Source organism: Sus scrofa, chromosome 13, assembly GCF_054392235.1.
Source record: "Sus scrofa isolate SSC_HxYL_T2T_F1_AM1 chromosome 13, Sscrofa_HxYL_maternal_Yorkshire_Landrace_v2.0, whole genome shotgun sequence".
Lineage (NCBI taxonomy): Eukaryota > Metazoa > Chordata > Mammalia > Artiodactyla > Suidae > Sus > Sus scrofa.
This window is the reverse complement of record NC_139395.1, coordinates 147,937,347-147,959,043: the sequence shown is the minus strand read 5'-3', so window position 1 is coordinate 147,959,043 and position 21,697 is coordinate 147,937,347. Positions and strand designations below refer to the sequence as shown.

The 21,697-nt window shown below is 41.4% G+C and overlaps 3 protein-coding genes across 11 annotated transcripts in view; 2 read left to right on the top strand and 1 right to left on the bottom strand.

The window, feature by feature from the left end:
* SENP5 (SUMO specific peptidase 5) overlaps window positions 1-14,832 on the top strand; it is an 81,123-nt gene extending 66,291 nt beyond the window's left edge. For 3 of the 8 annotated variants that reach the window (XM_005670098.4, XM_005670099.4, XM_084990786.1), the window contains 4 exons: window positions 315-452; window positions 3,355-3,438; window positions 5,480-5,530; window positions 6,690-9,908. In XM_005670098.4, coding sequence (XP_005670155.2) covers window positions 315-452; window positions 3,355-3,438; window positions 5,480-5,530; window positions 6,690-6,800 — 384 coding nt within the window. In that variant the 3' untranslated portion in view covers window positions 6,801-9,908. Of the gene's footprint in view, window positions 1-314; window positions 453-3,354; window positions 3,439-5,479; window positions 5,531-6,689; window positions 9,909-13,798 lie in introns of those variants that run through there. The other 5 variants (XR_014824581.1, XR_014824582.1, XM_084990787.1 and 2 more) reach the window with 3 other exon arrangements.
* Window positions 10,215-20,112, bottom strand: NCBP2 (nuclear cap binding protein subunit 2). Of its 2 annotated transcripts, XR_014824597.1 has the most exons (5): window positions 19,995-20,112; window positions 16,569-16,750; window positions 13,130-13,268; window positions 11,651-12,314; window positions 10,215-11,173 (listed from the first exon to the last, which is right to left on the bottom strand). XR_014824597.1 is itself a non-coding variant. In XM_003358764.6 (4 exons), the coding sequence occupies exons 1-4, from the start codon at window positions 20,070-20,072 to the stop codon at window positions 12,243-12,245; spliced, it is 471 nt and encodes a 156-aa protein (XP_003358812.2). In that variant the 5' UTR covers window positions 20,073-20,112; the 3' UTR covers window positions 10,215-12,242. The 2 variants fall into 2 exon arrangements, 1 of the variants encoding a protein (XP_003358812.2); XM_003358764.6 differs by having other exon boundaries at window positions 10,215-12,314.
* Window positions 20,113-20,259: 147 nt separating this feature from the next.
* On the top strand, window positions 20,260-21,045 carry NCBP2AS2 (NCBP2 antisense 2 (head to head)). Its single transcript, XM_084990819.1, has one exon. The coding sequence runs from the start codon at window positions 20,303-20,305 to the stop codon at window positions 20,600-20,602; it is 300 nt and encodes a 99-aa protein (XP_084846945.1). The 5' UTR covers window positions 20,260-20,302; the 3' UTR covers window positions 20,603-21,045.
* The last annotated feature ends 652 nt before the right edge of the window (window positions 21,046-21,697 follow it).

The window sequence follows — 21,697 nt, the reverse complement described above, 5'->3', positions numbered from 1 at the left end:
AAACATGTACATAAGAAAATTAGTTAAGCTTAAAAATAAGGGGCTAAATCATATTAGGTAGTTAGTAAGTACAGGTTTAGCAGGTTAAAAGATTAACCTGCTCTATCTTCAGTTTTCTTATGGTTGTGTGTTATAGCTTACTAGTTACAAATACAGGCCTTAGGCTAAGACTTCTGTTCAAATTCTGGCCTCACCACTTTATAGTTTTATGACCTTAGGCAGGTCAAAGGTCAGTAAATGGAAACTGCTATTTGTTTGTGTTGGATTGAAAAGCCCATGGTGATGGCTACATTTCTCTTTCTTGTCTCGATCAGGTGGATTTGTTTAAAAAGAGTCTTCTGTTGATTCCTATTCACCTGGAAGTCCACTGGTCTCTCATTACTGTGACACTCTCTAATCGAATTATTTCATTTTATGATTCCCAAGGCATTCATTTTAAGTTTTGTGTAGAGGTAAGTTAATATACTGCCTTTTTTTTTTTTTTCCCATTTATCTTGTGATTGACCAAGTGGTATCTCAGCCGTAGAAAAGAACAGCAGAAGTCGTACTGTAGATGATAAGTTTCTGTCAAGTCATGTTAAATGTTCGCAGAAAAAAAGGACTACAAGAGGAATCTCCAGGTGGGAAGAGGTAGCTGTCCACGATCTAGCTCTTTCTCTGAAATACATGCCTTGTTTGAAATTTTTTTTTTTTTTCTGTCTTTTTAAGGCCATTCCGTGGCATATTTTGAGGTTCCAGGCTAGGGGTTTAATTGGAGTTGTACCCGCTGGCCTACACCATAGCCACAGCAGTGCGGGATCCAAGCCGCGTCTGCAACCTACACCACCACTCATGGCAGTGCCGGATCCTTAACCCACTGAGCAAGGCCTGGGATTGAACCTGAGCCCTCATGGATTCTAGTCTGGTTCGTTAACCACAGAGCCTACAAAGGGAACTCCCCCAGTTTGGATTTTATCAGATTATTTTTTTTCTGTCTTTCTCTTAAAACTATATTTTGAATGTGGATAGAAATCATTTTCCTTGGTTTCTCTGAGAGCTAAAATTGGCTTGTATCTTCAAAATAACTTCTGTATAATGAATTACATTCAAGAGAATCAGCTTGCAAAATATTAGAGTTCAACTAATAAGAATTCAACAAGATGGTGGGATGCAAAGCAAGAAGAATCAGTATGTTTCCTGATTTTTCCCACCCTTGCAAGATCAAGTTAGAAAATGTAAATGAAAACAGAAGGATTCCATTTTCAAAAGCAACAAAGACCTGACTTACCCAGGAATATACCTTTATAAAAAATGGGGACATTCTCCGAGATGAGAACACTAAAAGAGTCAAAGGAAATCTGAATAGATGGAAAGATAGGCACACTCAGTATTGGAAGGAGATTAATTCTCCCCAAACTAATGTAATCCAAGTTCTGTCCTAATCATTTTCCCAGCAGGATTTTGAATGAAACCTAATAAGCTCATTCTAGAATTCATATTACAGAATTCATGTGCATGAAAAAACAGCTGAAATAGTTTTGAAGTGTAATACAACTGAAGGAAATACTTGGTCTACTAAATGTCAAACCGCATCACAAAGTTTTAATCATTAAAACTTTTAATATATTGGCATAGGAATAGACAGGTAGATTGGAGGAGCAGCATAGAGAATATGGAAATAACTCATGTACATGTGGGAACTTAATGTATGATAAAGTTGGGAAGGACAGGTTATTTAATATATGCCATTGGGAAAATTAGCTGTCAGTTCACAAAAGTAAAATGTAGATCCTATTTCATACTATTTATAAGAACAAATTCCAGATGGTATGATGACCTAAATATAAAATACAAAACTGTGAAAGACTGAAATATAGATGATGTTCTAAGAGTAGAGAGGGCTTTCCTACACAAAACCAAAAAAAGCAAGACATAAAGGAACAGATTGATAAATTTGACCTTATCATAAATTCAAACTTCTGTATATCCTAAAATTAAAAGGGATAAATTTGGAGAAAATGTGACATATGTGATAGATAGTCACTATCCAGAATATAAAAGGAACTCATACAAATGGGTAAGAAAAAGAGGGCTCTTATAGAAATGGATAAAGGATAAAATAAGTAAATTTTAGGAAAAATGCAAATAACCGTTAAACACATGGAGAGATGCTCAGTCTCACTAGAAATATGGCAGATGCAAGTTAAATTACCTCAGGGTTCCATTTTTCGCCTACTAGGAAAAGTTCGATCGTCTTAAAGTGTGTGTGAGGAAACAAGCATTCTCATATTTTCTCGTGGTGTTTATAAATTGATACAGCCACTGGGGAGCAAATTACAATTCTTATCAGATCTCAATGCCTTATAAATTAAAAAGATGCATATCTTATTACATGCTAGTTCTATTTCTTGATTTATACTCCATAAAAATGCTTTTATATGTACATAAGAATGGGGCACACACCAGCATGTTCATTGCACATTGTGAAAAATCAAAACCAGCTAAATTTGGCTCTACCAACAGAATAGCAAAATACATACACTGTAGTATATTAACACTATGAAACTGACAGTAGCAGTTGAAAAGAATATAGTAGATCTCCATGTCCTAACATGGAAAGATCTCCAAGACATAATGAGTGTGAAAAAGCAAGTTGCAGAATGATACGGTATCTGCAGACATGCATATACATATGCATGTATGTACAAACATACATGTGTATAGATACATGTACATACATACTTTTAGGAGGATTAATTTAATTCAGGAGGGTTAATTTAATTCATGTAAACCTTCAGAAAGTTAGGCAGGGAGAGGTGGAGGCCGTAGGGGAGAATTTGAAACTGCAGTGGGCTTCATCTTGGTAGAGATTTCAGTGATGGACTTGGCTGTATTTAGTATTCAGAACGAGTTTAACTTTCTAGAAACTGAATAACGTTTTTACCTGCAGCCCTCAAAAATATGGAGTGTATCTAAGGCTGGAATGTTTAAATTTAGTTTCAGTTATTAATGATTTCTACCATGGGTTCCTTCCCCTCTGTTGAACATTGGCAGTAATTAGGACTTTCTTTTTATCTTGCCAGTGTTTAAGCTTCAAATTCAGCAAGTTAACTTTGCTAGAAAAGGCTGATCATCTCATAAAAAGTTCTAATTAAAGCTTATACCAGTGTCCACAGTATAACTGCATACCTGAGTCTTTCACACAATAAACTGAAGAAGGTCTGAAATTAAGGTCCAACTTAAAGCTTTTTAATGCATACTCTGCCCAATAGTGGGGCCACAGCCTCCTCCTTTGCTTCTGTCTGCTGTGGGCAGGTTCCATTTTTCACCAACTGATGGAACACAGCATCTGTGTTGTGGTTTCTTTTTAACCAGAATATAAGAAAGTATTTGCTGACTGAAGCCAGAGAAAAAAATAGACCTGAATTTCTTCAGGGTTGGCAGACTGCTGTTACAAAGGTAAGTAAGTGATAAAAATGAAAACCCAGGCATGTCAAGGGGATGGAATTATCTGAGGGCTGGGTGTCTTTAAAGCATTTGAAGACCAGTTGTGAAAATACCAACAGAGAGCCTGGAGGCCGCAGGGAGGCAACTCAGAATAAACCTCAGTTTAGTATTCATCATCTGGCTGCCAGGTTTCTCACTGCTTGCTGGGAAAAATAAATTCAGTCATTTCATCCTGGGGGCAGCTGCTAATGATATGGTTGCTCTTTTACAAAAAAAATTTTTTGGTGGCACCTGCGTCTTGCCTCATGGCTCTTATTTCCAGATGATTCATATAGACCCGGAGAAATACTGAAATGACTGTTTGGATTCACTAAGGGAGCAAGTACACTGGGCTACTTTCCAGGCATCTGGGGAATGAGCAGGTGGCCTGAGTGCTTCAGTCAGCACAGTCTAGAAGCAGCACTATGTTTGGCCATAGACGTTAAAGCTGTGTGTGGGGCAGAGTGAGCAGGCCTAGCCTCTCAACTCTGACATAAATACCAGTATCTTAAATTTTATTGGCATTGCTTTGTTTTCCGAGTGTTTTATATGTATGATCTCAGTTGATTCTTACATTCTGTGAGGCAAGCAGGTCACTTAGGAATAAGAAACGTTTTTATTATAGATGAGAAAACTGAAGCCTAGGTGTGACCTTCCCCAAAGGCTCTCGAAACTCTTTACAGAGTCAGATTCTTGAACTCAGGTCTATCTGGATCATTGACAGAATGTTAAAGAGGCATAGTCTTGAAATCAACCTATAACCCAAATCTAAAGAGACAAGGTTTGTTTGTTCATCCTTTTTTTTTTTTTTTTTTAGTTTTTTAATTTTAATTTTTTGCTTTTTAGGGCCACACCCACAGCTTTTGGAGGTTCCCTTATTTGTTCATCCTTGAACTATATGCTAACTTTTCAGTTTATGGGTTGGTTTGTTTTCTTTATGGCTGCACTTGTGCCATATGGAAGTTCATGGGCCAGGGATCAAATCCAAACTACAGCTGCAACCTATGCCACAACTGCAGCAACGCCAGATCCTTAACCTGCTGTGCTGGGCTGGGGAACCAGCTAGTTTCTCCACAGTGACCTGATCTGCTACAGTCGGATTCTTAACCCACTGTGCCACAGGGGGAACTCCTAAACTTATGTTTTATGTTTTAAATACCCTAGTATATTAGTTCAAACCAGAATTGAACTTGTGAATTTTCTGAATTTACCCAACTAGTATATCCAGGTAGTCTCCTCAGTTAAATCAGGATTTTTCATATTCTAACACTTTAGGAAAAATAACTAGTCCTTTGGAAAATAATGCTTACCTTTACGATTTCTTTAAAAGAATAGGACAAAGTTGTGAAATGAGATGAAAAGTGAAGACTGACAAGCAGGATTGTTACTCAGAATTCAGAGTGCAGGCATGCATACTCTGATCCACAATTCCATTTTGATTCCATTGTCAGCGAATTTGATAGCAGAACTAATTATCCAAACGGAAGTTTTAAAACAGGATTTTGACTTTCCATTTCTCACATTTAGGCAAAATTTCTGTAAGTGGTGGTTGATTGATAGCTCTTTTACCGTGGGCAGGTGCCTCCATAAACTCAAACTTTTTTTTTTTTTTCTTTTTGCCTTTTCTAGGGCCGCTCCAGTGGCATATGGAGGTTCCCAGGCTAGGGGCCGAATTGGAGCTGTAGCCGATGGCCTACACCAGAGCCACAGCAACATGGGATCCGAGCTGCGTCTGCGACCTATACCACAGGTCACGGCAACGCTGGGTCCTTAACCCTCTGAGCAAAGGCAGGGATCGAACCCAAAACCTCATGGTTCCTAGTCGGATTCGTTAACCACTGCGCCACAACAGGAACTCCAAACTCAAACACTTTAAATACTAGAGGTACACACGAGGTGTTTTGGATAAAGACAAATTTCCTTTCTCTTGCTTGTTTTTCCATAAAAACAGCTATTCTTATCTGAAGAGAAATACTTGGTTTTATTTTAATGATCATTTTGTTTCTCCCCTTAGTGTATTCCACAACAGAAAAACGACAGTGACTGTGGAGTATTTGTGCTCCAGGTAAAGAAGTACTGTTTTTTTTGGTATTTACATTGTGTAAATTACATTTGTTGGGTTTAGAGAGGAGAGGTGTGAGGTGTATTCACGGTACAAGGTACAGGTGAGAGAGCACTTTTCCTGTGTCCCTTCCTTTGTTGTTGGAAAGCAGTAGTTTCTGCATTTGCATATTGATGAATAATTAGTATCATCCATGTCCTATCAGAGGTTATTGGTAAGCCACATTGGAGACAGACCTGAATTTGTCCTTATCATAGATCCTTGGCATTGCAGAACTAACTATATTTTTCTCTCTTTTTTTTTTTTTTTTTTTTTTTTTTTTTGTCGTTTTAGGGCCGTACCCATGGCACATGAAGGTTCCCAAGCTCTAGGGGTCCAATTGGAGCTGCAGCCACCACACCACAGCCACAGCAACGTGGGATCCAAGCTGCATCTGTGACCTCCACCACAGCTCATGGCAATGCTGGATCCTTAACCCACTGAGTGAGGCCAGGGATTGAACCTGTGTCCTCGTGGATGCTAGTCAGATTCGTTTCTGCTGAGCCACAATATGGTTGGAACTCCAACTGTATTTTTCTAACCACTGGCAGATGATCTTTAACCACAGAGTAAAAACTAACAAGATTTTTAAATAAGGGCCACACTCAAACAGTTTTCTCATGCTGAAGGTCCCCTTAGGTCTCAAAAGGCTATTGAAAAAGTTGTTATACATTACATTTATGAAGGAAATGTTATACATTACATTTATGAAGGAAATTGTAGTATATATAATCCATGAATTTATAGATTTGCAGAGATCTTGGAAGATGGGCTAACTCATGTGACTCATGAATGTCTGGGGTTTGTAAACAAATTCCAGTTCTCACTTAAAGGCCATGTTAGGTCTAGCTGCATTCTCAGCAAGATGCATCTTGAGAAGAACTGGAGCCCTTTCATCAATTTTGTTTTTCACAGTATTGAGTGGGGAGGGAGGGAGAACCCCAAGCCATATACTTGCCTGGAAAATTGACTATAATTTGGAGTTAAACGTTTTAAAACAATATGTTATACAAAATTTAACATTTTGCCTTAGATCCTATTCTGTTAGGTCTGCATCTAGTAAAATACACTGGGCTGGTACATAACTCCACATGCCACTTAAGTGTTTCTGGGACCTTTGCAGTACTGCAAGTGCCTCGCCTTAGAGCAGCCTTTCCAGTTTTCCCAAGAAGACATGCCCCGAGTGCGGAAGAGGATTTACAAGGAGCTGTGTGAGTGCCGGCTCATGGACTGAAACTCAGCAGGGACTCTGGGAAGTCTGACCAAATTGGAGCAGATGGTTTGTTACTTGAATCTCCAAACACTTATTTGAATTTTTACAGATATTTCAGATCAGTGGTGTTGGACCACTGTTGTTACCTCAAATTTATTTTTTGCCCTTATTCATTTCTCTAGTTACCATGTACTATTTTTTAATGTTCAGTTTGGTTTCATTTTTAATTTTATGGATTCTGTGTGCCCCCCCATATTTAATATTTATTATCCAAATGCATGCATATAGACAGAGCATGCAGTGCAGAGTATAAAAAAAAAAAAAAGAAAAAAAAAAAAAAGCCTAGTAGATTCGGTGCAGCTTTTGAGAAATAGTTAGGTGAACTGAATACAGGTTTAAATTTTGATTCCAAAACCTAAAAATGCAGGATGTTTTTGATACAGCATAACTGTAAGAATAGCAGATGTTCCCTGGGCATAAAGGATAACTAGGAGGGGTTTTGACAAAGCCAGTCCTGTTTAATTTTTACCGGCAGCACCTTTCACTGACTTCCCTCTTCAAGTGAGTCACATTCCTTTTCAAGGGTGAAAAGGAAGTGGCCACAAACTGACTGGTATGTTCTATTTTGGAGGCACAGTTGTAAGCACAGTGCCTGCTTTGGGATGAGTTGAATAAGGTATGAAAAAAAGACCGTGACCTTGGAGGTCTAGTTATCTTCACACATAAGAGATTTCAGTCTTGATTTTAAGAAGAATTACAGTAAGTGCTTTAATCTTATAAAAGCTTTTGCTGGACCACTGAATTTCCTGGATTTTTCTGATTTGGACCCATTAAAAAATTAATATTTGTCAAACTAGTGGTCAAACAAATGAAAATCCAGCCTTTCTAAGAGTAATTTATAGGCTGTCACTTCCCTTATTCAAAACCGAAGACTGACTTCAGGTCTTTTGCAAGAGGGTCGGGAGGAGAGAACAGGAAAGGTAATAAGAAGACTTGATACTGTGGGAGTAGAGCAAATGTTAGTTTTTTCCCCTCTTATTATGTGATCTCAGCCACACACAGGGCTTCTTACCTGGCCTCTACTTGACCAACCCTGAGATTCCAGCCTTTTTTTGCTTTCATGAACTCCACCCTCTGGGGAAAGGCAAAAGTGGCCTTGTCCTTACCCTTAGCTGCGTTAGGATTAAAGAAAGGGCTCTTGCATCTTTAATTTAGCCTTTTGTGATATTAGAAATGAGAGGAAATTAGGAAAGATGCATGTAAAACTATCCAATTATCTCTCTGAACCGGGGTAGGAAAAACAACAAATGCCTATATAAGAAACTCAGAGGCGTGGCAGAAAAGGAGTAAAGGGCAGAAGATACTTGGATTTATGCCTAGTTAGGTTTGGGATGTTGAAAATAAAAAGCTAAACTGTGCAGTTGAACTTGGCCATAAAGTAAGGCTGACTCCCAGCAGTTGAGGGTGGGGTCAGAACATGTTTACATGCAGGGTTCCCGTCCCCAGACATTCCAAGCACCAACACCAGTGTTTACATTGTAAAATAGCCCTAGCACTTTCCTAGTCCCAGACGCAAATCCCTTAGTATAAAACCAGGTCAGTATTTCTTACTGTGCTTCAGGTCATCAAAAAGATTGAGATTTAGAGGCACTATGTGCTGCTACGGGGAGGGGTTCTGTCAGCATTGGGAAAGGTGACAAAATGGGTTGGGTGTCTTCTTGAGATTTCAGGCATAATTATGCAAACAGATTTTTCAAATCTGTATGTGAGACATTTGCTTAACTTTTTGGGGGGTGGGGAGGGTAACTAGTAACTAGGCTATTGATTAAAAATGTCTTATACTTTAGAGCTGCATATCTCACTTCCTGACAGAACCAGGCATACAGAAGAGACAGAACTGTGTTCTGGCAAAAATCTTAATGCTCCACAGCCTGAGTTGCTATTTCATCCAGTCAGAGAAACGGTCATGCTGTCAGTAGTGAGATAGAGAGCGCCTAAAGAGAGCTGTCCCAAGTCCAGGGTCTCTTTCATGTCCGGCTTAATAGGGTACCTTGAGCCATTGTTCAGCATGCTTTAGCCTAAATGTCAAATACTTTGTCTGCTTAAAATGTTTCTCTCTTCACGAAACTTGGTTTCTGAGCACATAGCTGTTTCCCCTTCCTCCTCTTGTGAGGTGTGTAAACCTCTATTTAGCCCAAGTTCTACATTAGAATGGCCTTTGTCCTGATGTTTGCAATACTGGCTTCCTTGCAACAGACATTTTTGAAATATAGTCTGGGCTGTTGGTAGAAGAGACATTGTTTTACTGTCACTAGCTTGGCACTGAATTGTTAGGGTGCCCACAAGGTAGGCAGACCTTATGCTTTAGGGGTTGAGGGCAGGCCTTGTACAAACTAAAAGCTGCTTATGATGTGCCTTCAACAAGCTGCTCAGTCCTCTCCATCAGCAAACTTAGCAGTCTGTAGTTGCTTTTTTCCTTTTGTTAAGTCTATAGTAATGAATGTAGATTTAGTTCAAATTTTAGTTATGTTCTCTCAAGAGTTAGAGAACCAGAATTCTCTTAAGGGAAAAGCAGCAGTTGCTGCCAGTAATCCCCAGGTCATTTTTTTGGTTTTGCATTTTATTTGCTACTTATCATTCAATATGATTAACACTGGTCATCTTGAATTCATAGTTGGAACAAAATAACAGATCTAACTGGGACACAGCCAGCACAGCACTAGCCCAAGTTGAGCTGCCCCTTTTCTCTGCAGTTGTGGTTTACTACTTCCCTGGGTTAGAATAACTGGGACCCTTCAGGCAACCACCAGTGTGGTAACAATGTGAATTAGATATACTACCTGCTCTGCTTAATTATGTTATGAAACTGAACTAATCAGCAGTTATAAAGCACATACTCTTTGTTATGTGCTGGCTCTGCCTCCTGGCCTGTAGATAATTAAGACCTAGGGAATACCATCAAAAGTGCTCACTGTATTGGGTGTTAACAAAAGCAGATCTAGACAAGCTGTCCACTTAAATGGTACCTTTTGGTCAGAAAAATTTATTTAAAGATTGTGATCATGTAAAATTACTCAAACCTTCTAGCAAAAATATTTTTTTGAAAAATAAAATAAATGCCTTTATAAATGTGTGTTCTCTTGTGTTGGATAACATGTACTATTTGAGTAATTTTTCCCAGTGACATTTCAGTCACAACAAGGCTCGTGTGACCAGTGACCAGTGTAGGCTGTAGCAGCCCGCCCTGTAGCATTTTCTGCAGTGAGGGACATTTAGTTAGCTACACATGGCTGGTGGCTGCCGTATTAGGTAACTGTCAAATCAAAATGGACATGCAAATTCTGTACATTATTCACAGATTCCCCCCCCAAATTGCATTTATGTACCAGAATAAGAGCAGTTCAGTGTCTTTATAGGTGAGGAAACAGACAATGGTAAGTTGGTCCAATTTTATTGAAATCTATTACAGGAGACAATTCAAAAAGAGACCGGTCTCTCTGGTTTTAAGGCCTACAGAAATCTGTTACCTTTTACTGCAAAGTAATATAAAATACATTAATTCAGACAGTGTAAAAAGATTTAAAAAATGAACTGTATGTCCTCATTAGCTATTTGCAAGTGGTTTCCTAAAAACTTTTTTTTTTGTCTTTTGTCTTTTTAGAGGTTCCCAGGCTAAGGGTTGAATCTGAGCTGTAGCTGCTGGCCTACCCCACAGCCATAGCAACACCAGATCCGAGCCGCATCTGTGACCTACACCACAGCTCACGGCAAAGCTGGATCCTTAACCCACTAAGCAAGGCCAGGGATTGAACCTGCATCCTCATGGAGGCCAGTCAGATTCGTTTCCACTGACCCATGATGGGAACTCCTAAATACAACCAATTTATAGATATCTTTTAAAGTTCAAGTAGTTTAAATTTGAGGAAATACACGCTTACTGTAACATGAAAGCTGTTCACACTGAGATACCTGAGCCCCAATTTCACAAACTACTGGAAAATAGACACACTACCGCTAGATGAAAAAAATTTCACTTATGTCAGGAAATTATACTAGATTAGCAGTTTATAAATGAGTAGCAATTCACATATTAGAGAAATTATCTTTTGTCTTATAGATGCAAATTAAATCCTCTAGACTGTCTTCTGCATAAAGACCATCAGCTCACAATCAAGAACTCTGAAACTTAGCACAGAAAACACAAAACAGATTTCAGTGTGAGAACTGGCCAAAATATTTCCTGAGGGAAGCATTTTTTAAATTTTTTTTTTAAACCACTACCCAAGATCAGGTGGCAACAAAAACAAACAAACAAAAAAAATCTGAGTTCCCTGGTGGCTCAGCAGGTTAAAGATCAACTTGGCATTGTCACTGATGTGGCATGGGTTCAATCCCTGGCCCAGGGGACTTCCTCATGCAATGAACACAGCAAAAAACAAAAACAAAAACAAAAAAACGGATGGTTCTCACCATTAGCTTTCGCATCAAGGTAATGTTTTAACTCGTCTCCTGATATTTTACCCTATTTCCTACTGAAGGTGTCCTCCCTGCGCTTAGAGTATTTGAAGTTCCCTGTAGTACTTACCCTGGGTTTTTTTTTTTTTTTTTTTTTTTTTTTAGCTTTAGCTAAACTGCATCTTTTGAAAAATGTGTTTAGTAAATACCCTTCAAGTCCTATACCTGATTTCCAGATATATAAAGCATGTAAGCAGGTGGTATCCCCTGGGACTACGGCTTATCATTTTTACACTATTTAGGAAGTTCTCTTGACTCTTTAAGTTTGCCTTTTTTTTTTTAACTTGCACCTGAGGCATGTGACGTTTCCGGGCCAGGGATTGAACCCATGCCACTGCAATGTTGTGACATGTGACAATGATGGATCCTCAACCCACCGCACTACAAAAGAACTCCTTAAGTTTGCCTTTAGAGATTAGAATTCAAATGGAAAAAAATTCAGTTGTCAAATACCAGTTCCTAATTTAACTGCAAAGCTACATTACATAGCTAGCAAAGCTCTACTTTAATAAACTTTATGTCAGGCAAACTTAAAAATTTTAAAATAGTAATTCTAGGTCTCAAGGTAGAAGACCATGAACCTAGTTAGATGCAAACATGGTAAACACTTAAATCCTTTTTCCAATCTTCCTAAAAGAAGTGTATTATTTTTGGCTGATGGATCAACATTATACACCAAATATGCTGCTAAGGAACACAATTTTTTTGACCTGGTAACAGAAATCATTCTGGTAATCTGACACAGGATTCTAACACTATAGAATTAAAGGCATTCTTTTGGATTCTGTCCTTTAATAATTTGAAGAGGAAAACCATGAAGAGGCTTCCGGCTCAGTAGAAACATTGATTAAAGCTTGGTAAAAACAGGCAGGTTTGCAGACCTTCGGTAATGCACATCAGATTCAACAGGCCAAAGGAGTGAGTTTTTCATGATGGGGCTTTCACCACTCACTGGTTTTGGGCCAATTTTCCATAGCCACCTCTCCCAGCATCATAGTCCTGTCGATACTCATCTCGTACCTTACATGAAAGAACATGTTACAGTATACACACCATTAGTGCAAAAAAACATGCCTCCCACAAATATGTCAAATAGCTAATCCTTTTCAGATGTCGTAATGTGAACAATTCAAGCAGAGCATAATTTTGGGCAACTGATATAAACTAACTGCCCTGCAAATTTATTTAAGACATCTTTTTAACCAAACATCAGCTTATACTCAGCATTCAAAAATAGCACAATTCCAAATACTTAGACTATTTAAAATTAAAAATATGGAGTTCCCGTCGTGGTGCAGCGGAAACGAATCCAACTAGGGACCATGAGGTTGCGGGTTCGATCCCTGGTCTCACTCGGTGGGTTAAGGATCCAGCGTTGCTGTAAGCTGTGGTGTAGATCACAGACACGGCTCGGATCTGCTGTGGCTGTGGCTGTGGCATAGGCTGGTGGCTGTGGCTCCAATTAGAACCCTAGCCTGGGAACTTCCATATGCCGCAAGTGTGGCCCTAAAAAGCAAATAAATAAATAAAAATAAAAATATGAAAGTCATTTCAGTACATTTTGCTTTAGTTTTAGATGCTCTTGCAGGTGGAGAATATTTAACTCCTAGCAGGAGTCCAATAATGGATGCTTTTAGAGATAGACGGAATATACTATTCAATGGTTTTTAAAAGTAATTTACCAATCCCAATGGGTGGTTTTCAGATTCACTTCAAGCCAAAGGTTACAGGCACAAAGTTATTTTCAAAAGAGGAAATAAAAATTGACAAAACACTTGTCAATTTAGGACTGGAATTCCAGGCAAAGGCTGAGCCCAGAGAACCTTCCTACATACCTGGCCCCCAGATCGTCCACGGCCATACTGCCTGCCCTCTTTAAAGCCTGCATCCCAGTCTGTGCGAATGATGCGGTCATCCAGACGAGTTCCATTTATGTACCGCATGGCATTTTCAGCATCTGCTCTTGAATAGTATCTTAAGTGTAATTATTAAGGAAATAAGCATTTCTCCAAATGTTTTTGTAAACAGAGGACGCAACATCATAATGAAGCTGAGTTGTTAAGAAACAGCACAAAAACTAATCCAACCAGATGGAATTCAAAACAATAATATGGCTTGCACTGGCTGTCTGAGTTTGGTCCAGAAGCACTTAGTCAAATCTTACACTTATACACAGCTACAAAATCATTTTCTGGATAATTCTGTTAATTATCTTGGCCCTACTGTCCCCATATTTTTGTTTGCAAAATATAAAATGTTTAGTTCAGGTTTAAATCATGAACTGTTATCTAAGGGGAAAATAGCACCCAAATATGGAGCTATATATTAAGAACAATCTTAAAAAAAAGAAAAAAAAGGGAAACAAATCTGACTAGAATCCATGAGGACATGGGTTCGATCCCTGGCCCCAGTGGGTCAGCAATCTGGCATTGCCATAAGCTGTGGTGTAGGTCGCAGATGTGGTTCAGATCTAATGCGGCTGTGGCTTAGGCCAGCAGCTGCAGCTCTGATTCAACCCCTGGCCTGGGAACTTACATGTGCTGCAAGTGCAGTCCTGAGAAGCAAAAAAAAAAAACAAAAAACCTTAAAAAGAGATTACGGTGCATATGAATTGCCACTGCATTTCATTAGAAGGAAAGATTCAAAGATTACTCCGGTTAGTAGTTCCAAATCTATTTCATCAGGTCTACTGAATCTTTGGGGTGGTATTAAAACAAGACAAAACTCTGTAAGTAATTAACTGGGTTTAAGAAATGCTGATCTGGATTTTTCCCCCTTGTCTTTAGCAGGTAGGAAAACACTTGCTAAAATTTAGTGTCCAACATCCACACAATACCTAGCCCCCAGTGGGCATTCAATAATTTTTTTGTAGAAAGAAATGAATGCTAAAGGGCAAGCTGAAAAGAAAAACCCTAGCAGTGAATTGTACCCTTTCTTTCAGGTTATTTGCCATCATGATTACTGATCTTTGACCTTCAAAGCAAATGCAAAACATCCCAGTTCTTACAGATGGGTTATTATCTAAGATTTTATTTGCCTTTTTGTCCCCCGTGAACTATTTTACAGTTACCAGATGTGAAAGAAAGACCTAGGCACTCATCCCTTGTGTCTGAAGGGAGAGTGGAAGAAGCTTGCACAGCCCAGAAATCAGATACCAAAATCCAAAGTGGGGAGTAGGTTCAAAAGTGGGGCTTCTAGTTCAAGCATCTGATAGCATAAGCAGGAGCACATTTTCTCTTCTTTCCTTAAGGCCCCCATTAACATGACAAAAAAGAAATACATACCCAAAGAGTAGAAGGGGCCATCAGGAGACTAGAGATTCAACAAAGATGAAGAGTGCTAATAGATGAAACAAAATCACAGTACAAAATATTCTTAAAGAAGACGATAGCAAACCCAAGAGAATCTTAATTCAAAGTTGAATAAGAAACAAGGCTGCAAAGAGGGTCTAATTAAAGGGGTCTATGTGGGAAGAAAACCTGTTAGCAGGAAGGCATTTAATCCCAGGCAAATAATAAAGTGATACGGTTATAAACCATCTGGAGGAACTGGGCATTATCTTTGATGTTAACAAGCCGAAATACAAATCCATTTTCATTCTGGCATTAGACAAACCTGCATGTCCTAAAGGCAAGGCAGCAACTTGAGAAGCTCTACCTGGGTCAGTTTTTTCCCCTAATTATGATCAGAAACCCAGGGATCACCAGAAATTTAAGGAAAATTTATAGCATAAATACAACCAAAAGAAACAATTCAGGGAGTCCCCATTGTGGCTCAGTGCTGGAGACCATGGAACAGCAGAACTCTGCAGAACGCAAGTGTCTACGGCCTCAGAGTTTTATTTTATTTTTTTGTCTGTTTGCCTTTTCTAGGGCCACTACAGTGGCATATGGAGTTCCCAGGCTAGGGGTCTAATCTGAGCTGTAGCCACTGGTCTACACCAGAGCCACAGCAACCTACAGAGCCACAGCTTCTGTGACCTACACCACGGCAACTCTGGATCATTAACCCACTGAGCAAGGCCAGGAATCGAACCCACAACCTCACGGTTCCTAGTCGGATTTGTTAACCACTGTGCCACAACAGGAACTCCTGGACTCAGAGTTTTAAAGTAGAGTCTCTTTCAAAAACAAGATGAAGGACTTATGCATTAACTATGTTATTCTATAAACAGCTACATTATGTCCTAAGGATATCCCCTTTTGATATTACAAATTAGATAACCTCAGCCATTGCTGTCCCTGCCCACTAATCTTGTCACATTCATTAATCCCATCAATAATAATTTCATCACCTTCTTTAATAAAAAGATGTGGGCTAAAGCCTAGGTGCCTTTGCTTTGTTCTGCGAACACTAGCCTCGTGGTCCCCCACTTTCTAAATGTAAGAGCCTTGTGGTTGTTATACCTCGACGTCCCTCTTCCAGGATTCCCATTTCCCTGCAGCTCAGTGATAACAAACCTGACTAGAATTCATGAGGACACCAGTTCGGATCAGTGGGTTAAGGATCCGGCATTGATGTGAGCTATGGAGTAGGTCACAGACCTGCTTGGATCCTGTGCTGCTATGGCGTAGGCCAGGCAGCTACAGCTCTGATTTGACCCCAGCTCAGGAACTTCCATATTTCCATGTGCTACAGGTGTAGCCCTAAAAAGATAAAACAGACAAAAACAAAACACCAAACAAACAATTCAAGGCACAGAAAATTCAAAAGACATGTTAGATCAGGTCTGGGAAATTTCTCAAACAAAATGACCCAAAAAGGAAATATTAATTAAAAAAAACAAAAACATCAGGAGTTCCCCTTGTGGCTCAGTGGTAACAAACCTGGGTGTCCAAGAGGATGGAGGTTTGATCCCAGGCCTCACTCAGTGAATTAAAGGATCTGGTGTTGCCATGTGAACTATGGTATAGGCTGCAGATACAGCTTGATTTGGCATTGCTGTGGCTGTGGCATAGGCCAGCAGCTGTATCTCCAATTCTACCCCTAGCCTGAGAACTTCCAAAAGCCACAAGTGCAGCCCTAGAAAGCAAAAAGCAAAAAAAAGACTTAATCAACTACAAACAAAGCATGGATTTCAGAACAGAATATAAATGTTACCAGCTTTCCTAATATAAGAATACAGATACACTGGAGGTAAGAGTAGATGAAGGAAGGAGAGGTAGAGATAAGTGTCAGATGCTAATTAGTGAATATTCTCACTTATGTAACCCGCTACACTGCTACACTCGGGCCCACTGCTGGCCGCCATCTATAGACACACAGGAAGGATACTCCACAAAGCAAAACCCACACGCTGTTTTCTTCATTTTATCCAGGCCCATGATGATTTTCTTTATGTCACCACTTTTGCTGAAGAGTTCATAGATTTGTTCTTCAGTTGTATAAAAGGAAAGATTTCCAACATACAATGTACAGCTTTTCTTCAGTAACTTCTCCTGTTCTTCATTGTCACCCTAGAAATTCAAATGGAGAAAAAGCTAAGTAACACAATCTAAGGAGAGCCGTGCTTAAGTAGAATTCCTAAGTATGGGAAAACTGTCATTAATTCTGATTTGGAAATCAGTTTTTCTTAATCATCCCAACTCTCAATCATCCCTTGCCAAGGGTGTTAGATTCTAAGAAGAACTTTTGCAAGGCCCAGACTGCTTTTAGTAGAGGGCCACAGCTTAAGGTTATATACAGCCCTCCTTCTCCAACACAAGTGGTATGATTTTTGCCTGCATTCTCCATATTCTCAGCACTGGATCCTTCTCTAATGGCCCAAGTTTAATTTCAGGACCTTGAACCAATATACTAGAAATGACCTTTTTATTTTCTTTAGTGAAAAATAAATGGTTAGAGATAGGGTATTCCCTATATACTCCTATAGAGAATGTTCAGAGCAACAACTGACTGGATGATTTACATGCTCTTATATATTTTTTGCATTTAGGAGAAAATGTAGTGATCACCAAAAACAACAGATCTTACTATCTTGACAGGCTTCCTAATTTGGAAGACAGGATGAAGCCAAGGACAGGTGTGTAACAATCCTGTCCTGTGTCTGACAATCCTTGGGGACAAAATGGCTTAGCATGGGCTAGACACAGTATCTTACCTACCGTCACAAAAGTCAGTAAGTATGGCTGTCCTTAGACCTTCTCTTCTAGCCTCCACAATGGGGAGGACAAAGGCTGATTAAATAGGAGGTCTAGGAGTTCCCGTCGTGGCGCAGTGGTTAACGAATCCGACTAGGAACCATGAGGTTGCGGGTTCGGTCCCTGCCCTTGCTCAGTGGGTTAACGATTTGGCGTTGCCGTGAGCTATGGTGTAGGTTGCAGACGCGGCTCGGATCCTGCGTTGCTGTGGCTCTGGCGTAGGCTGGTGGCTACAGCTCCGATTGGACCCCTAGCCTGGGAACCTCCATATGCCGCGGAAGCGGCCCAAAGAAATAGCAAAAAGACAAAAAAAAAAAAAAAAATAGAAGGTCTACCAGCTGACCTGCTCTCAGGCCCCTCTGATCCAGGTTAGGGCTCAATCATCAACTATACATCAACTATATTCTAGCTTGGAAAGTAGCTAAGTAGATCCACACTCTTTGCCCCACAGCACTTTCCCAAGAGGCTCCCCTTATTATTCCATATATAATGATAATCCAGTTTCCTTTACTCTGAAAATAAGATTTTGCAGAGTTCCCGTTGTGGCGTGGTGGAAACAATCCAACTAGTAACCATGAGGTTGTGGGTTCGATCCCTAGCCTCACTCAGCAGGTTAAGGATCCAGCTTTGCTGTGAGTAGAGGTATAGGTCGCAGACAAGGCTTGTGTCCTGAGTTGCTGTGGCCTGTGGTGTAGGCCAGCACCTGTAGCTCCAACTCGACGCCTAGCCTGGGAACCTCCATATGCGGCAGGTATGGCCCTAAAAAGAAAAAAAAAAAAAAAAAAAAAGATTTTGCATCCATCTCTGAACGCTTTTAGCACAAGACTCAGAGTAATCTCATTCGGTGATCCCATTCAGTGGTAGACCAAAAACAGGAACCATCTAAACTCATGTCAAAAGGAAAATGATGAAAGATTGTGGTACATCAATAAGTATAAAACTATACAACCCCTAGAAAAATGTATTTCTACTGCAATGATACAGAGCATCTCCAAGATAGGGAGCAAAGTGGGGGGGGGGAGGCACAGAACAATGTGAAGGACATGCTCTGAGTTATATTTCTTAGAAGTATAAATGTACCCAGCTACCATACATAAGAGACAGGTAATACGTTTGCCTCTAGGGAGAATCAAGAGACTACAGGTCAGATTGCCATGTATGAAGTCTCATTTACTTCTCAGAGCTGAATGAGGTAGGTCCTAATTTACTATTCTCATTCTGCATGAGGAAAGAGCTAAGTAACTTGTCCAAGTCACACAGCTCATCAGTAGTTGTAGCTGGAATCCAAACCCAGTCTTCAATACCCTATTTCCTTAAAAAGTTGACAGGAATCATTCTATGTTAAAAATAGGTTTTTTCAGGACTTTGAAATGAGAATTAAATAATTTATATTACTACTTTATATTACCGACTTGTTAAAATTATGATCAAGAGGCATATTCCTTTCTTTTCATATAAGTAGTATCCCAACATAGAGCCTACAATTAAGACAACTGTAGTGTACTTATTTAAATTAAGATAGCTGTAGTGTAAGTACTTATTTAAGGTATGATATTGGCCTCAAATTTCCTGTTTCCCTAGCCTACTAACACATTTTAAACATTCTCCACACCTACCCTCTTCTTTATGTGCCCACTCCTTTCCCAGTCACAGGAGAATTTTCTGAATTCTCACAGCCCCTCTCTTTCCATTCATCATTTCTGCTCTAGACTACCTGCCTCCACTGTAAATCCCTACACTTCCACCGTCCTTCCATTTACAATCCTATAAACCCTAGAGGATTATGAACTCTTAGGGTGTGGAAACTCTTCCCTCTCCCTCCAGAGTTTAGCAAAAGGCTTCAGCAACAGTACAATATAAACTTTTCAAATAACCAACAGTTAATAAGTGGCGCCTTCACCCCACCCCCACCTTTTTTGATACTGAAGACCTCACCTTAAAAACCCGCAGCCTCCCCCTTCCCACAGAATCTGCTATGATGTGGGCCAACCGAAAATTTCCCTCAGCAGTTCTCTAATCTTGACAATCAGACACCTAACATGATGGTCCACTCGGAGGGCTCCCTAAAGGTGGAGGCAAGGCTCAACTCTGTCTCCCACCCACCAGGTACAACTCTGTGAGGCCGTTTTACTGCCCAAGGGAATGGATGCGAAACACCAAAGCACAGTTAGGCTGATCTAATTTAAGGTAAATAATTAAAAGCCCCGGTATCTCAGTCAAGAAGGTGCCTTCACACGCTCCACATATCAAAAGAATACCCCTTCCCCTCATCGCAAAGTCACAGTTTGTGAAAATGTGAGCTACCGCTACTACAGCCGCCCATCTGCATCGGCCGGGGAACAGGGAGCAGCTACCAGGGGATGTAAAAGGGAGTTTCAAATTCCCCTCCTAGGAGAGAAAGGGATTTGGTGATAACCAAACGCCCTTTCAGCATCCACTCCCCAGTAGGCACCGAGGCCCGGCTTAGCGAGAATGGGAGACGACACAAAGAGACAAAAGCAAGCCAATTCTCAGCATTCTGGCCCGGGACCTCCCCTTCTCGCGGCCCAGCTTCACTCACCCGGAAGTGCTGGTCCCGGTACTGGCTCAGTTCGACGTAGGAGTCGCTGCGCAGCGCCTTCAGCAGGCCACCCGACATAGTGCAGAGTCCTAGCCGACGACGCTTCCACCCCAAGAATAATTCGGCCACCGCGGCGGTGGCGGAACCGGAAACGCACTAAAGGCGGCTGCCGAAAGTGAAGGTCCCGCGACCCAATCCCAGCGCGGCAGTGTCGTCATTCCGCGGCGCCGACGCAAACGTGGTTCCTTGTCTGACGTCGCCGATCAGAAGCAAGAGCGGCGTGTTCCGGGTTCCGAGTCGCTCCGAGGATGGTTCTACGGCGGCTGCTGGCGGCCCTGCTGCACAGCCCTCAGCTGGTGGAGCGTCTCTCCGAATCGCGGCCTATCCGGCGTGCGGCGCAGCTCACCGCCTTCGCACTGCTGCAGGCCCAGCTGCGTGGCCAGGACGCGGCCCGACGCATTCGCGCCCTCGCGGCTGGGCCCGCGGGTTCCCTGGGTCGCCGCGCTGCGCGCTTCAAAGACACCTTCACTCAGGAGCTACGCCGCGGCCTCCGGGAGCGCCCGCGGCCACCACCAGGTAGTCAGAAGGGCCCAGGAGCAAACCCCTAAACCCACGCTGTGCCGGGCCGAGGTGGCCTGTTAGACTTTCTGAGCTCCACACTGGCCTTGGCGCTAAGGAGTCATCCTGGACACCATGCACAGCTCCGAATCCTAAGACCGTCCGCTTCCTCAGGTCCCACTCATCAAAGGGCCCAGGCCAAACCGACAGCCCTGGTGAAGCCCTCTGTTTGGATAGGACACAGTGTATGAAGAAAGCACTGGAAGCCTGACAGAAAGCAAGACAGACACTGCCCTGATGTACCACGGGCAGAGAGCCATGGACCAGAGTACAGCGGGAAAGACAATCTGCCCTCAGCGAAGAGGACGAAAACGTAAAACGATACTGCTGCCTCCTCACTGCTCTAGCAGGGCACCACTCCCAGGGGAGATCCTGGATGGAAGACAGTCCTGCAGTTGCCAAACTCCTCTGATTAAATATGTGAGCTGAGTAATGGGTATTATTACCGGACAAGGTTCTTTTGCCCCACGCTGCAAGCCAAACGCTGAGATGCAGAGGTTTGCAAAAACGGGGTTTAATTCCAAGGTAGCCAAGGGAGGAGGGGGAGAGCTAACCTCAGATCCATCTTCCCCAAAGCAAGGGGCCTGGGATAAAGAAGAGGCGTGGCCTGGGGAATGTAGGGGAAAGGCAGTTGGCCAAAGGTGTGGTAATTGTAGTCCTTCATAAGTGTAGCTAAGCTGCCAGTGTCTACATGTTGAAAAATGGAGGCTCTTAGCACCAAGTGAGGGTAGAGTTTTCCCACTCTCTTGATGTCAGAAGGTCAGGAGCATGTCTACTTGGTCGTATCCAGCCTTAACCAGCTCAGCTTTAACTAGACATAGCCGACTACAAGCTCCTGGAAAAAAAAACTCTGTCAAACATCTTGTTCAGGTAGGCTTCTGCTACGTGAAGGAGATGCAAGTCTTAAAACGACCTTGAGTTCCCATTGTGGTGCAGCAGAAACGAAATCTGCCTAGGAACCATGAGGTTGCATGGTTCCCTGGCCTCACTCAGTGGGTTAAGGATCTGGTGTTGGTATGAGTTGTGGTGTAGGTTGTAGACATGGCTCAGATCCTGCTGTGGCTGTGGTGTAGGCCAGCAGCTGT